The sequence below is a fragment of the Amblyomma mixtum genome, chromosome 1 (assembly GCF_055824585.1).
Source record: "Amblyomma mixtum isolate Tamu chromosome 1, ASM5582458v1, whole genome shotgun sequence".
Classification (NCBI taxonomy): Eukaryota; Metazoa; Arthropoda; class Arachnida; order Ixodida; family Ixodidae; genus Amblyomma; species Amblyomma mixtum.
In genome coordinates, this window is record NC_143012.1 from 275565265 (window position 1) to 275580558 (window position 15294).

A 15294-nucleotide genomic window follows, 5' to 3' on the forward strand; every position below is an offset into this window, starting at 1 on the left:
ACTGGCGGCGACGTTCATGTTGTTGATTTTCTTTTGGTTTTCTTTTTTGTGTGTGTTGTATGTAGAATCACAAAGTGAGGGAGCCATACAGGACTATGGTGGTTATGCCAAACAGAAACTGCCACATATCCGGGTGCCACGTAAGAACTTTCAGCACTGGTTTTTGCCGAAACAACTTTCGCTATCACATGTTGAATGGCTCCAAGCACCTCTCAACAGCCACTCCAGCACCACTGCTTGTGTGGCACGCACTGCTCTTGCTTCCTCACAGCAGCCTATGCCTTGCAGTAAGCTGGGAAGAACGACGAACAACAACGATTTGTGTCGTTTTTGTCCACTTTTTCTATATATGTGTGCGCGTGCGTTTGTGAATTTGCAAAGTTACAAGATGATTACTTGAGGTAAGCTTCTCCGCATTAACCTTATGCATATAACGGTACAGCCTTTACAGAAACTACAAATTGGATTGTGTTGGCGGTAGAGAACATGGCAGCCTCCCAACTTCAAATGTCCTGCTCAGAGAGGAATGATATTGCCTTTCATTCCGGGATATCGTTTACCAGCTTTATTCCATCCTCTGGCGCACCACGGCTGTGCCACTGAGTAATATGATTAACGGGTGCAAGAGCTCTAACGAGAGAAAGCGCATCCGCCTTAGCCCTGGAAGGGGGGCTTACTGACACCTTAATTGAAGACTCGAATCCCTCCGGCGCAGAACATTCTCGGTGTCGAGAGCGAAGCGTCGCTTGGTGGCGGCGAGAATTTACTAATGCGATGAGGCGTCTGTCCGGCTCTTAGGGAACACAGCCGCGAGTGCCAAAGGTGCCGCCACCCGTACCGGAGCGAACCCGATTATGCCTGGGCTCCAGTCGAGGCTTATTGGCTGAGCTGCGCACTAGACGTGGCAGCTTGTGAGACATTCCGCCAGGTCCCGCGCCTGACGGAGCGAAATGCCTTGGACGTTCCTGTCCGCAAAGCAACATCCCCAATGAAGCAGAACGACAGCACTAAGAAAAAAGAACTAAGAAACATTACAGTCGGTTGCAGCGGGGTGTCACTTGAGTGCTCTCATTCGCCGAAGGGCTTATTGGAGTCGGTAATTTTGTAGGCTTAGAAGAATGAAGCCTCACGTCTAGGCCTTTTCAGCGGCTTTCGGGTGAATCGAATATTGTGTGCGCTCCATTTCGTGTATCTGATTAAAAAAAATGAAAAGTATGAAGCACTAATCGAAAGTGATCTGTTAATTCGGCGAGCCTTCAATCTCTGAGATGCATTTATAATAAATTGATAGTATGCGTTTCGAATCACGGGCGCTCGATTCCTTCAAGTCATTTCAGTTTTCGCATTCGGTAGTCATGTTCGACGTTTATTTTCTTCCCCCCATTCCGCTTGCGCGACCTCACACGAGTTTTCTGTTAACTCGCTTCACTTCAAGCTCGGATCCCGTCGTCACGAGGATCTCGCTTCGTGCTGCCGATTACATAAAGCGGCCTTTCACAGTCCTTGTAGAAGCAAACACGCAGCAAACGCCTCCCAGTAGCAGTACCACGTAAGCGAGATTCTGTACGATGCGCCAGAAAAACACGCTAAGCGAACATGAAAAGCGATGCTTCCCTTTTTGTTTGCATGTGTGTGCGTGAGTGAGCGCGTACCAGCAGTTTCTCGCCAGTGTAATGTGACAGCTCCGGGACAAAACTTCATTCGCACGACACTGTCTCCCGTGCACAAAACTGCTGGCGCGAGCAGCGAACACGGTTTCAACTTCAGGATGTAAATGCCTCTCTCGCTGCCTGGAATGAAAATCACCTCGCTGAAGCGAGTTTTCTTTTCTCTTCTTTTTTTTTTTTTTTTTTTGGGGGGGGGGGTCCTGACGAGTATACGCCGTGTCAAATTGCATTTCGTTGACTCGCCAAATTGCGGATCTCATGAATTCGAAAACAGGTACGCCGTCTTCTAGGGGGGGAAAATGAGGAAGATGTAGGGGAGGTGTGCACAGCGGCGAAGAGGTGCAGTCAGTGATGCGAGAAAACAAGCTCGGCAGCGACGAAAGGAATGCGCATGCATGATTACGAGGCAGCTTCTTGTTCATGGTGTCTCGACCTGTGTTTCGTCCCTCTGGATGAAACAAGTGGGCGATGCGGCGGAAAGAAGCAGCAACCAAGAACACAATCCCGTATAAATACTGAGAGAGAGTGAGTGTTTGGCAGATATTGCTTGAGAGGCCGCGTAATAAGACATGTGGGAAAGCAACAGGACGGGTCGCAGCTTTTTCTCTACCGTCACTTTCTTGAACAACGTAAAGGCTGTTTTCAACCGTCATCAACCTGAGCATTGAAATATATCTGTCCATTCTATGAGAATAAAACTTAGCTAGCATTCTTGACGGCTCCTCAGTGCTCGCATCAGCGTATGGAATTATATTTCCATCCTCATTTAGAGGAAACTGGACTTACGCAGATAAACGTTCCTGCACAATACAAGCCTCGCATATAAAGTTGTGGAGTGCCGAGTAAAAGTAATATAGCGCATTTTCAAAGCAGGTAGCGATTTTCTTTCGATCAATCATCGTTTTCGCTTCAGATAGAGCATTCCTTTTTAGAGTGTGATTCAGGTTATGCGATACACAATATGTAACTTCCTGTATTTTTACAAGCCGCAATGAAGCACATGTTGTGCATGCTGGCACGTATTTGCTGCTTAGTACAAAATGAATGGCCGCTACACTTACTTATCCAGCCGCTTTCGCCTCTTGTGACTTAGTTTGGCAGCTTCACAACCAGTTTTGCATTTCATGCTTTTTGACACACACCCTTGCTGCCGCACGCTTTTGCAGGTTCCGATTTTTGCGATTACCCTGCATTGTATACTTATTACATTATGGTGGGTGCGAATATTCCACGCGACAAGCGTTAAACGCAAAAATCTTGGTATTGTCGGACATGAATGAATGCTTCCCTAACTTAGAATTGGCCATAAATTACCTTAAATTTTATTGCGTTCTCAAAATTAACCGCAGTTGTTCAAAACAATCTCATCTACGTCGTTCGTAATTATATAAAGATGCTCTAAAATGTATATTGTACTTAACAACACCTATATTAAAGTACTTTACGTCCGACTTGCGTATGTTTTTTTACTGTCGTTGGTGCTCTCTACCAGCTATTATTCGATGTAGTTAGTAGCTTCTCTGCTATAGCAAAGAAAGTCGTGTCGTTCTAACTCTGAACTCTTTTCCCCCTTTGCTCCCCTCCTAATGGCCCTTCTCATTTTCCTCTCCTATTTTTTTCTTTTTGGTTCATTTTGACCTTTACCTGATTTTCTTTTGTTAATTTTACTGCTTCTTACGGCGCCATTTTACCTACCTGTTAATTCCATCCTTCGCCAACACTTCCTTCCTTGCTGCCCCTGCATCCGCTTCCCTTATTTCTTTTCCGGCCCGCCCTGCAGGAAGTACGTCTCAAAATGGTTGACCCCAAAGGATTCAGCAAATCCTCGACTCTGGAGAACACCGTCAACGGCGCGCCGGACATCGAGGCAGCGTTTTGCAAGAACCCCAACAAATTATTTGGCGTCAGCCCTTCCGATATCGACAAGTACTCCCGAGTGGTGTTCCCCGTTTGCTTCGTCTGTTTCAACCTCATGTACTGGATAATTTACCTGCACATCAGCGACGTTCTGCCGGATGACGTCGGCGACGATTAGTGCGCGCCCGCCCACTCCGCGGCGCTGCCGTCGGCGGTGTTCGTGCGCGTGCGCGCGCGCACGATTTTCCTCCGAGAGAGAGAATAGGTCGCCACGTGTCCTCCCTTTCAACGAGAAAGGCGAACGCGGCACCCCCGGATATCAACAACACAAGCAACGTCGCAGTATATGAAGCTAAAAACAGCAACAAAAACGGTTAACAAAATTCGGCCCACCCTGTGGCGATTCCGACGGCTCTCCCCGGGCCCAGCCAGCGCGGCAGAGGCGCAAGCCGGACTACTGTCGCTAGTTCCAGCCGCTCTCGTGTGGCGCCGCGCTCGGCAGTAGCAACCTTCTCGTCGCGACGTCTAACTGCAACTCCCAAGTGTCGCCAATGCGCTCAACTGTACTTTTAAGAACGACGTCGCGCAGCTAAAAGCCCTTACCAACCAAGAAAGTCAAGTGAGCTACAATGTGAATGAAAGTATCGTTTGTAGCATTAGCGGCAATGCTCACAACATGTGCGCCTTGTAACTGAAGCGCTACTATCACCTTCTGGCATAAAGCGCATGGTTAGAGCCTTGACTCGCTTCTAGGCAAAGATTTTATTTACACGCTGAGTCATATTTTGATCGACGCTGTGTCTTTGTCAGGGTAACAGTAATCTGTCCGTCCACGAGAGTTGCGTCCCGATGGCTGAGCACGGCGACTCTGGCTTGTGTCTAGGCGGCGCCGGCTGGGTCGGTAAGGTTCGTCTGTCGCTTGTTTTCCTCCACCTGGGCTCAACACAGTGCGCCTTGTCGGCCCCGGCGCCGAACACAATCGGGCGCACCAACGGGGGGCAGGCGCACGTGTCGCCTCCTGCTTTCTGTTTTGTTCATTGCTTTCTTTTCCTTCACATCCGCTGTCCAATTTCGGAGACGAGTTTTTTGTTTCTCAAAATGGAAAGAACGGACGGAGAAAACACACAGCCGTGAGTCGAAGCTTTCACTAAGCGACCACATAATAACTATCGTGTTACCCGCTATCCACGCAGGTAGCTTTTGGTCCCGGAAGGAAATACATAAAAGCACGAAGAAACTGAGAAAAAAAGAAAACACAGTGAAGCCGCTTCGCTCACAAAAGCCACCGGTAGCGCGAGAGTTCCAAGTTCCATACGATGCGATTCCGCGTTCACGTTTCAAGCGTGAAGACGCGTGTCAACATTGTATCGGAGCAAAGCAACCTTCCCGAGTTATTGCACCTGGCGTGCAGTGCGAATGACAACGCTTGTTCACTTGTGCATGTTTGTAAACATGTGCTGAGAAACGAACAAATCGGATGGACATTTCCTAAATCACTAATATGAGAAAGGGAACACAGGTGTGCGCTTTATCTAAATAACATAACGGACCGTCAAGCAAAGAGTTTGGAAGAGGCGAAACAAGCGCTACCTCATATCGATAAACGAAAATAAATTTAAAAACTAATAAAGAATAAACTCAGCGCCCTGTCGGGCTAAATTTTACAAACCAAACGAACGCCTGTTTGGCATGTCCCAGCTCTCGAGTGTTCTTATTACCAGCAAGTCCTGCAGTACGGGTTGTTGTTCTCATTTCATTAACTTTATTCAACCAGAGGGCTTTTGTGCCTCGAAGGAATCAAAAGCACCAGCACTGCAGTTCTGCTGCGTCAGTAAATACTAATCAAGACAAAAAAAAAATTGTTTTCTCTAGCACGAAGCATTTCTTCTACAGGGTTAATTGCGACAGCGTGGGCTCCATACTAACCATTTTCGAGGAGCGCGGTATAGTTTCGTCTATGCTTGGGTCCATGCTTGGGTAATGCGGTGTAATTCCAGGTGCATTCCAGGCGAATGTTCCTCAAGATACTACCAAGCGATGAGCCATGTCGGGAGTGCTTTTGTCTGCGCCGCATTTCCGAAGGAGAGCGTTGAATTGCACTTAGCAAACCATAAATTCGAAAGGTGGTAAGACAACTATCGTTAAGCTTTCTCCTACGATTTCAAGGGTGCACCCTCAACAAAGCTGTGTCCCAGCGCACTGATACTGGGTTTTGCGAACATTGTAATCTTTTTATGGGCTAAGAAAGAAAGAAAGCGCTCCTACTTGTGATAATAAGTCGGTCTAAACTTCGTTTCCCACAATTACCCGACCCACTCTCTCTCTACGACGCCTGTGTCCTTGCTGAAGGTATATCTCAACTTCGCTCAAGAGTCTCGTGGTGCTCTTGGTGTCGCTCAAAACTATGCGAACTCGCCGTGTCTGTCGCGTCTGCTGATTGCTCTCTTCCCGCATCGGTGACGAAGCGTTTATTGGGAGGTCGTAACACGGTGTCCATCTCTGTTGTTTTCACTCGCATACAATATAACTTGCTGCGCGACCCCGTACATGTCGCTACTGCCGCTTCCCCCCGCGTATTTCTTATCTAGTCCACCTTTTTATCGCTGTTGTAAAGTAACGTTGTAGTCGATGCTCTCACGCCACTGTTCGGAACCCATCACGGGTAAAAAAAAAAATAAAAGAAGGCAGTCTTGCAGAAAAGACGACTTCGTAAGTTAATTTTGAAATATGAAGCACTATACGCGTCAAAACATCGAGTGTGTACTACGTGTGTGTCGGTTGTTAATGTGATCCCACCTCATTCGTTGTTGTTTCGAGCAAGTGTCTATTTCGCTGCGCATGTTTAGTTCTGTGTGAGCCTATAACTGAGACGATCCTGCTTTATTTCGTCTGGGACGCTGTTTCGTGGAGCGTTAAGCCAGCACGTGTGAGAATATAGGAGAGAGATATGTAAGAACGGTGGCGCATGTGATACGAAGTCAGGCGCGAAGCCTACCGTCAGCTGTGAGCTCGTCGCGTGCGATGCCAGACGATCCCGTTTTGAGGGTCGACGACCGTGACGTAATCTGTCCTGCACGACTGTATGCGCAGCTTCCCTCGATGGTGCGCGTACTTCGAGCTGCAGCAGCAGTTGAAGAAAAAAATCGATAACGACGATGCGAAGCTCACGAAGTGCTGAATCCCCTGTAGCGACACCTTCGCGCGAGTCGTAGGAGTAGATGCCGTCCTCCAAGGCGGGAGAGCGCGTTCTCCCGCATAGTGTATTTTACACAAGAATGCCTCGTTGACGGGCCATTTGCGTACTCAATGTGACCTGTTCGAGTGAGCCAGCTTCTACGTTCGGTAAACCGCTTCCGGAGCGGGAACCGCGTGGCTGTAGCGTGTCCGTTGCTTGTTGCGAAAGCCAGCTTACACACACACATGCTCACACGGACACACGCACACAAAAACACCTCCCGCGCCCCTTGCAAACCACAGCACACACACACAAGTAAACTCGTGTTTGCATGGACAGTGATCATCGTCGTCATTGTGTCGTGATTGAGGCAGGTGACACCACCGCAGTGCAGTGGACGGCTCTTTCTGCTTCGGTCGATGCGTAAAGATTATGTCAGTGATACCTTGTCAGGCGTCAAACTATGCGCTTAATGCCCTCGCTCCGGAATAATGCAGGCCTTTAAACAGCACAGCGCACTTCTTATTTCATACCATCTATAGGTGAAAAGAAAGCGGCTGTTATGCGGCATGATGGCACCCTGACAAAATGGAGTAAAAGAAAAATCAGTATGAACATAAAGGAAGGTGAATTCAAGCCCACATTGGAAGTCACATAAACATGAGACCGAGAGCTAAGAATGTTCGTTCATCATGCAGGATATTTTTTTTTCTCTTATCACTTCCTTCGGAAAACGCTATTACGCCATCGACGTCAGCGGGGCTGATGCATCATCTTGTACATAATACATCTAGCTGCGTCACGTGGTGAAGTAATGAAGTCGGTGTTGAAGGTCTCAGCACAATCTGTGAAAGTGGGTGGCTCCTCTGCTACGAATTACGACTCGATTTTTGCTTCCGTTTGCGTGTTAACCCAGTGCAGGTATTTAATCTTCCATCAGCCCTCTCTGCGCTAGCCTCCTCACTGCGAGTTCTGGGTCGTATGGTTCGCTCTAGGCCCTCTTGGGCCCGGGTTACAAGTTTCCTGAGCTGAGCTCAACTCGACTCGAACAAGCACTGGTTCTGCTCGCACCTCGTGCAATATAGGCCGTTGAAACACTTGTCTTTAGCTGAATCTCTCCTCAACTCTCCTTATCGTCACCACTCAGAAAATTAAAAGTAACAAAACTGAATGAGTATTGTACTGAATAATGTGAAAGAAAGCGACGAGTTCTTATAAAAACGGAACTGCTGTCTGTCGCGCAAAGGTTCTTTTCGCATCGTGTTTGACCGCCTCAGGAAGGTTTTCTTAGGATGTAAGTGCGTGCATGGTACCGGATAAGAGACTGACTGCTATCAGTGGTAAAAAGCGCTCCTGCCTTAGTCAACCGTCATGCAGTTCTTTGACCGCTTATCAGTTAGAAGTATTTTCTTTTACGAGCAATGCTCGCAAGATCCGTTTATTCGGCCGATAATGCTTAATATTTGTGAACTCGGGTCCAGTCTGAATTGTACGGAAATGACCTAAGGCATTGCCCTATGTATCTCTGCGGGTCATTTCGCGATGGACTTGGACTTATGCAGCTTGAGCCGCCCGTATCAGGTTGCTTCAGTGTAGTCTCGTTAACATTATCGTGACTCGAAGCATTTCCCCGTGTTAGCTGTTTGTGTGCGTGCGTGTATGTGTGTGCCGGAATGAATGAACGATACCTGTGCATGTCTTTTTCATGGTTGCTGACGACAACACCCTGTTGTAATTACGAGGAGAAAAAAAAACGCGCAGCGCGTCAGCATATGACGGCTTGTTTGGATATCCTTCTAGTGCAATCCCTTGGTAGGTGTGCTTCCTTGAGTGACTTCTTCCTTTCCTTCTGTCTGAAAACTTAATAGGGCGTGCTCTAGGTTCGTGCTTTTGTTGCGTCGAGTCCCCTGCAATGATTCATGGTCTGTCAAAAGCCATTTTATTCGCCGGAATGCTACGCTGAGGATTTCAGATGTTGAGTTCTGTTTCTTAACAGTCTGCTCGCCGAGCCAGCAAACAAAATCGAGAGAACGACGGGAACACTGGCAATGTACATTTCTTTGGCGCTTGAATTATAATGAATGTGGTCCAATAAAAGCAGCTCACGTAAGCAGCATGGTGAGCCTCGGCAATTCCGTGCAGTCCTCGGGACGTTCTGCCTTTCTTTCCTGCGCATGTTTTTTGAAAGGAAGAATTTTTTTTTCCATTTCTTTTTCTCTGTCCGTCATCTGTAATGTTGCGCCGCCTGTTGAGATATCCACGCCGGCGTCGAATAATGTGCTGAGGCCTCCAGTGCTAAAACCCGGCCGCACAGCTTGCCTACATATTTCATGCTTAAGCTATCGGCATCGCTTCATGTTGTCAAAGAAAGCAAGCGGCAGGTCAACGTTGAGCTAACATCCCGGGCTTGGTGTTACAAAGAACGAAAAAACCAAAATCTCTCGCTTCACGCCGCGTCGCGTTAGTTTCTACGTCCACGGTTGTCTTCTTTTCCTCCAACTCAAACTGAGCGGCTTATTATTTTCGGCCACAAGCACACCAATGTGCTATGTTTTTCAGAACTTTTCAGCTCTCGTGACACCTTTAAGGAAAGCTACAAGTCTTGGAGTAGTTGTGGAATTTTTTTTTTTTCCAAAAAGTTAGTTCAGGGCCAGTAGCGAAGTACGAAAGGATTAAGTACGACCCAGTACAGTGGTCTCGTACGTGCACCTCGGTAGTAAATTCTTTTTGTCGTCGTAGTACTTTATAGTTCCCAAGGCAGAAGCAAGAACTTCCATCGCTCGGCCAAAACGTCCAAGTCGTTGATAGTTCAAGGAGTACTCCACCGCACAAGTCGACCGCCCCGCTCCAGTACTGCATCACGTGGCCGGAAAAGTTCTGGAAATCACGGCACGAACTCTCAGATTTTTAGTTTTCTTTTATTATTTTTCTCACTCTTTCTCTTCGTTCCGTTCTCTTCTCTAAAACCAAACTCATCTCCATGGGCCAGGTTATTGTTGCTGAACTTTGGCGCTCCTTTTACGAACTCCAATGTAATAGATATAGATATCCTCTGATATGCCAGCGCAATGTACCTGAATTATTTTTCGCGAATGTTTACGTAGACACGAGTATCTGTTGAACGTGTGCATGCCCACTACGCTCTCTCGCTGTCCCCGGCGGACGACCCCCCTCGCTCTGTTTTCTTTCTCCGCCTAAGAGAGGCACGGGAAGCGAACCACGCACGCGGATGTGGGAATCAGGGAAGATGAGAGGCAGGGAAAGACCTCACTTGTGCGACGCGCAGACACGGCGCAGTAAGCAAGCACTAGGGCGTGGAGCTAACAGCCTGTTCTGTCAGAGATGAGTGTGTCGGATACGCGCTCAGCGAAGATGCAAGGTAGCTAAAGTTGGTTCTGCGGGCTGCCTGAAGCCCGACACCAGTTGTCGCCGAACCATTATTGTGAAATTCTTACCACTTTTGTAGACATGACTTTCGGGGGCGTCTATAGCCTACGTTGATGGCGTCAGAAGACTCTATTTCAGGCAGTCCTGGTTCGACGGTGCATCGTAAGCTAAGGTATATCTTCGCTTTTCGGAGCGAAGCATGTCAGCCGAATATTTTGCGGAAATGACTGTGCAGGGAAAAAAGTATACTTCTGAGTACCCCCGCTGCCGTGAACAAGCGTTGTCATCCATGCACGCGGGGTGCGACAAATACAAGAACAACTATTACTTACGTCCGGACCCGCTGAGATGAGTGACCTCGGCATCGGACACGCAACCGTCCCGTCAAGAAACAGTACACTAAAAATGTCACACGAAAACGACGAGCTCCCCAAATCTTCGCCATTTGTTCCTTTTTTGTTACGACACAGGAACGTCACGTGGGTGGTTGTCGATGACGACGGTTTTCGTTCTCCGACGCGTACACAGGGCCGAGTCTCGAACGTCGCGCCGAGCTTCCGTTCGAATTTCGTCGACTTGTTTGGCGACGGAACGTCGCACTTGCCAGTGCCGCATTTCGGGCACACTCCTTTTTGCTCTGCGGTCCTTGTTTTCACGAACGCTGTTTACTATCGTTTAATTTTCTCTCTTTTCATGGATCGAGGCGCTGCGGGCAGTGACGCAAGATCGAGTCGCGACATCGCGAAGTGAATTGCGCCGTACCCACATCACCCCCCGCCCCTTTCCTGCACACTTCTTCGAGGGTGTGCAGGCGCGCCACCGCGTTGAGCATGCCTGCCCTTACGGCAGGCTTAAAAAAAATCAAAGGAAGCGCCCAGTAGTAGATTTTCGCCCCGATAGACGGAGCAGCTAAAGATCTGTAGCGGTTTTCTGCGGCTGGTCAAGGTGCGACGTGCGCGTCTGTTTGGGCACGATCGCTAGCGCAGCGCCCCGTACGGCGCTGCAGTTGTAGATCAAGCCACCGCTAGCCATAATAGGCACACTCGTGACAGAGACGAGCCAATCCGAGTGCGTGTCTCCGAGTGAGTGAGTGAGGCATCACGCGAATTTGCAGTGCGTCATCACGGATGGCGAGATCCTGGCCGCTTTTCCCGGGGTCTTCTGCTGCCATTGCGCTTGCCTATCGCTCGACGGGACACACCTAGACCGGCCGTAGGACACCGCGTCAGCTCGTGGAGTCTTTTCCCCGTATTTAACCGCCGCGTAGCTCAGTTCAGGCCAGCCAGCGTAACGCAGTTTTACCGACGCTTTCAGAGAGTCAATCCCGTCGCCTCGATCGGAGGCGCCACCATCTGAGGCAAGACAACTACCCAAAGATAAAAACACAGAGAGGTTATACTGTATACATATATATTATATACACCCACACACAAACACAAACACTGCAGCAGAGAACAGCCGATTCTTTACCCCATTTTCGTGTACATAATTGCTTAAACTTCGTGTATATAATCACACAGCATAACTGTTTTAGGCCTAGTGCTCCTTTTTATAAGTGCATGTCAAGTGCATGGCGACTTCTTAGGCATCAGAGCCGGGAACCACATGGGGCGCAAGAGACATCCGATGTACATAGAGAAAATACCGGTGTGCGTGGGAGGCACGCTAAACCCCTCTGTTGTGTCCTTGCGTCTTCCAGCGAGCCCGGTCCTCCAGCTTTCCCCGTCAGGCGCACCTGTCGCCCGGCCCCCCACCTAGCCGTGGGTGGCGCCTTTCCCCTAGTGCCCGCTTCCAACCCGGTCTCGTTGCCGCGCCCGAAGCAGGCGCCCCTATTCCTCTTTAGGCTGGCTTCTCTAAAGCGCAGAATCTCGCTTAGAAACTTGGCCTCGTTACGACTTAGCTTTCCTGTCTCGTGCTGAATCACCTTAACGCAGTCTAGCTGCATTATAGAAGATCTAAGACGCCGCAGGCGACGGTCGTGTGAGATGATTCCGAACCAGCAATGCCACCCATTCCCTCGGAGCTTTTGTCTCGTGAGTTTGTTGCGCCGTTCCCTACAACCTTTTATTCCCGGCGACAGATATCTGCACCTCCTTTCCTCTGTCGCGAGCTAGAACCTTCTCCCCACTCTCGTGGCCGTGAGCGGCACCGACAGGGGCTCGCCGCTCACCACGGCCGAAGTATTTGCTCAGATTTGTGCCCATCTAGTCAACCGACTGCTTCGCTGGTTCCATCTGTATTCTGACTCGTACAAACGGAGGAGGGGAAGGGAGAGAAAAAAAAACAATGTGGTGTGGGAGGGATGGCAAAGTAGAGGAGGAGTTGCGCAGCTCTGCACGTGCGTACTCAAGTAGAGAACATGTCCTCCCGTTAGCACTTTGTAACCACGGTGGAAGCAGCAGCAAGCAGCCGCGCTCCCCATAGGGGACTAGCCATGCCACGTCTACGACGGACTGTTCACCGATCCCCCCACCAGGACGAGTGCGTGTCTTTCATTCGGGTGACGCATTGCTTTATTGGTTCCTCCTGTATAGGGTTTTCTTCATAGGAAGTGATCAGATGAGTTGCTGCAGCATGTTACTGGCGAGACTGTTTGGCAACCATACCCGTTTCCTGTTTCTCTGGTCACGTGTTACGAGCTGTGGACATTCCTGATTGCTTGTTTCTTTTTGTTTTTTTTTTCGTCCTCTACCTTTTCAGCGACTGTTCTGTCTTCTTTGTTACATGTCCCGAAGTGAGACAATTTTCCCGTTTGTCTGAGAGTGTTTTTCAGTGTTACGATGGCGTGATTGTTGGCCTGACACGATGTAGGATTGAAGAGTAGACAAACGTGTCTCTTGGGTGCTTCCCTATGTAATACAAGTTTTTTTCGGAAAAAGGGACGCACATATGTGTTCTATTGCCAACAAGTCAGTTTTTCTTGTCCTGTTCATATGTTTATAATTTTCTTGTTTTATTCTTTTTTATTGTTGTCAGTGTCACGAACCATTTTCTTCGGCAGTGCGAAGAATGCTTGAGCTAGTCATTCTGTCTTTACCAGTCTGCATTGTTGTGTTCGCTGTTTCTGTGATTCTCATTTTGAAAACACAGGCCACTCATAGACATGGTGCTGCATTAGTCTAACTTACCATTCATTCAGGGCGCCAGGAGTGCGTAAAAAATTTTCCTCTGCATATATTTTTGCGTTTGCGCCCGATCTCTCTAGAGTGCCACGAAAGGTGCAGTTTCGCTTATTTCTGTCTCTTCTTCGGTGAAACGTTTATTCTAGTGCGGCTGACAAACAATGTTGACGGCAATAAGTCCTTTGTTTCTCTTGAAGTCAAAGGAGTCTCGGAATGATCTGTCAGCGTTCCTTGCACTAGTGTTCACCTACAATGAACTCTTCGTCATCTTCACTGTTCAACAATATTCCGCACAACAGTGGCCGCCGTTTTTCTATACGTTTCACGCCCGTGTGTCGTGTCAAGACGCCTAAACCTGATTCTCTAGTTATGATCTCCGTGCACACGATTCAGCGAAGTCTTCTCTCTCCTTCTGGCTTAGCGCAACGTACTGGCATCATTTGACACACGACGACCATTGAAAGAGAGACAATATAACCTAGTCTTTATAGCACTGTTACCCACAGCACAAGATATGAGTCGGTGCTTAATTAGCATGTTTCGTGCGCGTCGTTAACCACGCTTCTACTCTCTAGGAAAGCGAGACGTCAGTGCAGGCATTTAAAGGCTACGTTTCCTCCAGTTGTTGCCAATCGAACAAACCGTGCCGTGTCAGCAGTGGACGACCGTTAGCTTTCCAGGGCTGCGTTCCAGTGGCGAGGAGGTGCTTGGCTGCAGGCGCGAGAGCATCGGCCGGTCCTCGTTTTGCCAGTGTAGTTGGATGACAGTACTGCAGGGCGTTCTTTGTTGTACCATTGTTTCGTGAGCTCATTAGCTGTAGGGCGCGTCAGCAAAGGAAGCAGTAAGCATAGGAAACGTTCTAACTGCGTGGACAATTTGCAATGCATCGAGCTAGTGTTCTCGTGCCTGCGGTCAGGAAGTCCCGAATGGATGGGGATTTGTGAAAGAAACGGAAGGTGAGAAATCAATAAGCGTCGTTCACTGACTTGTTAGGCTGTTCATTTCATTCGAGGATTAGCAGATTATACAGAACTAGCACTGTTTCGACTTGTATCTCTCTCTTTCTTGTCATATTTTTTTGTTTTTTGGGCTCAAGCATTGTGATCAGTTCACGTTCTGTTCGAAGACACTACACAGCCCATATTTTTTGGTGTCAGACTTCGGATGTATACGAAGTTGCCGCACTACTCATTAGAAAGGAAAATCCTGTCTTTATTGCGGCTCTTCCCAGGACTTCTTTGTCGCGCGTACAATGGCTCAAGTTTCTTACTACTTAGGGAAATACACCTTTGTTCGACTAAGCTGTTTTAGGCGAATATGTTTGATACGAGAGTGCTGAAATAAAACGCTGATTACACAACATTATTGGCCTCTCCTCGTTATTCTCCTCTTGCACCGAATGGCTGCTTCTTTTAGGGCATGTATCTGCGAATCCAATGACTGCTGATGGTAAGTGGAGCGCACCTCGAGCTGGTAAGTTGCAGCGCACTTAGCTTTAGTAACATTAATAATTCCATTATTTCTTCCTAATATGCAGTCTCAGTTGGCAGAGACAGAGTTGGGCTTGTTGTTGTCTTTTCTTCTCTTTTATGAGCAGTAATATGCACAATGGCTAAAATGAAAGTTGGACGTACAGCCTTTGTCAAAAGTTTAGAGCCCAGGGGGTTTGCTTCTAAGCACTATTGTGGCGCTCCTGTAGCACTCGTGGAAGTCCTACGTATCGGAGGGAGCAGGACTAAAAATCTTCTTACCATCAGGAGATTTGGGACGCTGAGGACGCCTTACGAGCAAAGCAGTGTGGCCCAGAAGCAAACCCCCTGGGCTCTAAACTTTTGAGAAAGGCTGTACACAACTCTGAGGTACAGTATTCTAGCAAAAGGGTAACCGGCTGGGTTGAGTTTCCGAATTAAACTAAGACATCTGTGCGTCGCTTAGACTCGTGAAGGGCCACCTAGGACAAAAATGAAGGTATACTTTGTTTGTATCGATAGATAACCGCGTTATAAATGCAAAGAGACTACTTCCACTTAAAGCCATCAAGAGCAGTTCACCTCGGATCTCTAATCTAGGCTGCACCGCCATTCAC

The 15294-nt window shown here is 48.3% G+C and overlaps 1 protein-coding gene across 5 annotated transcripts in view; it reads left to right on the forward strand.

Annotated features, from left to right (window-relative positions):
- The window catches only part of LOC149371757 (gamma-aminobutyric acid receptor subunit beta-like), a 234422-nt gene extending 219854 nt beyond the window's left edge, over positions 1-14568 (forward strand). For 3 of the 5 annotated variants that reach the window (XM_089566042.1, XM_089566043.1, XM_089566047.1), the window contains 2 exons: positions 66-140; positions 3448-14568. In XM_089566042.1, coding sequence (XP_089422168.1) covers positions 66-140; positions 3448-3702 — 330 coding nt within the window. In that variant the 3' untranslated portion in view covers positions 3703-14568. The remainder of the gene's footprint in view (positions 1-65; positions 141-3447) is intronic. The other 2 variants (XM_089566044.1, XM_089566045.1) reach the window with 1 other exon arrangement.
- Positions 14569-15294: the final 726 nt, after the last annotated feature.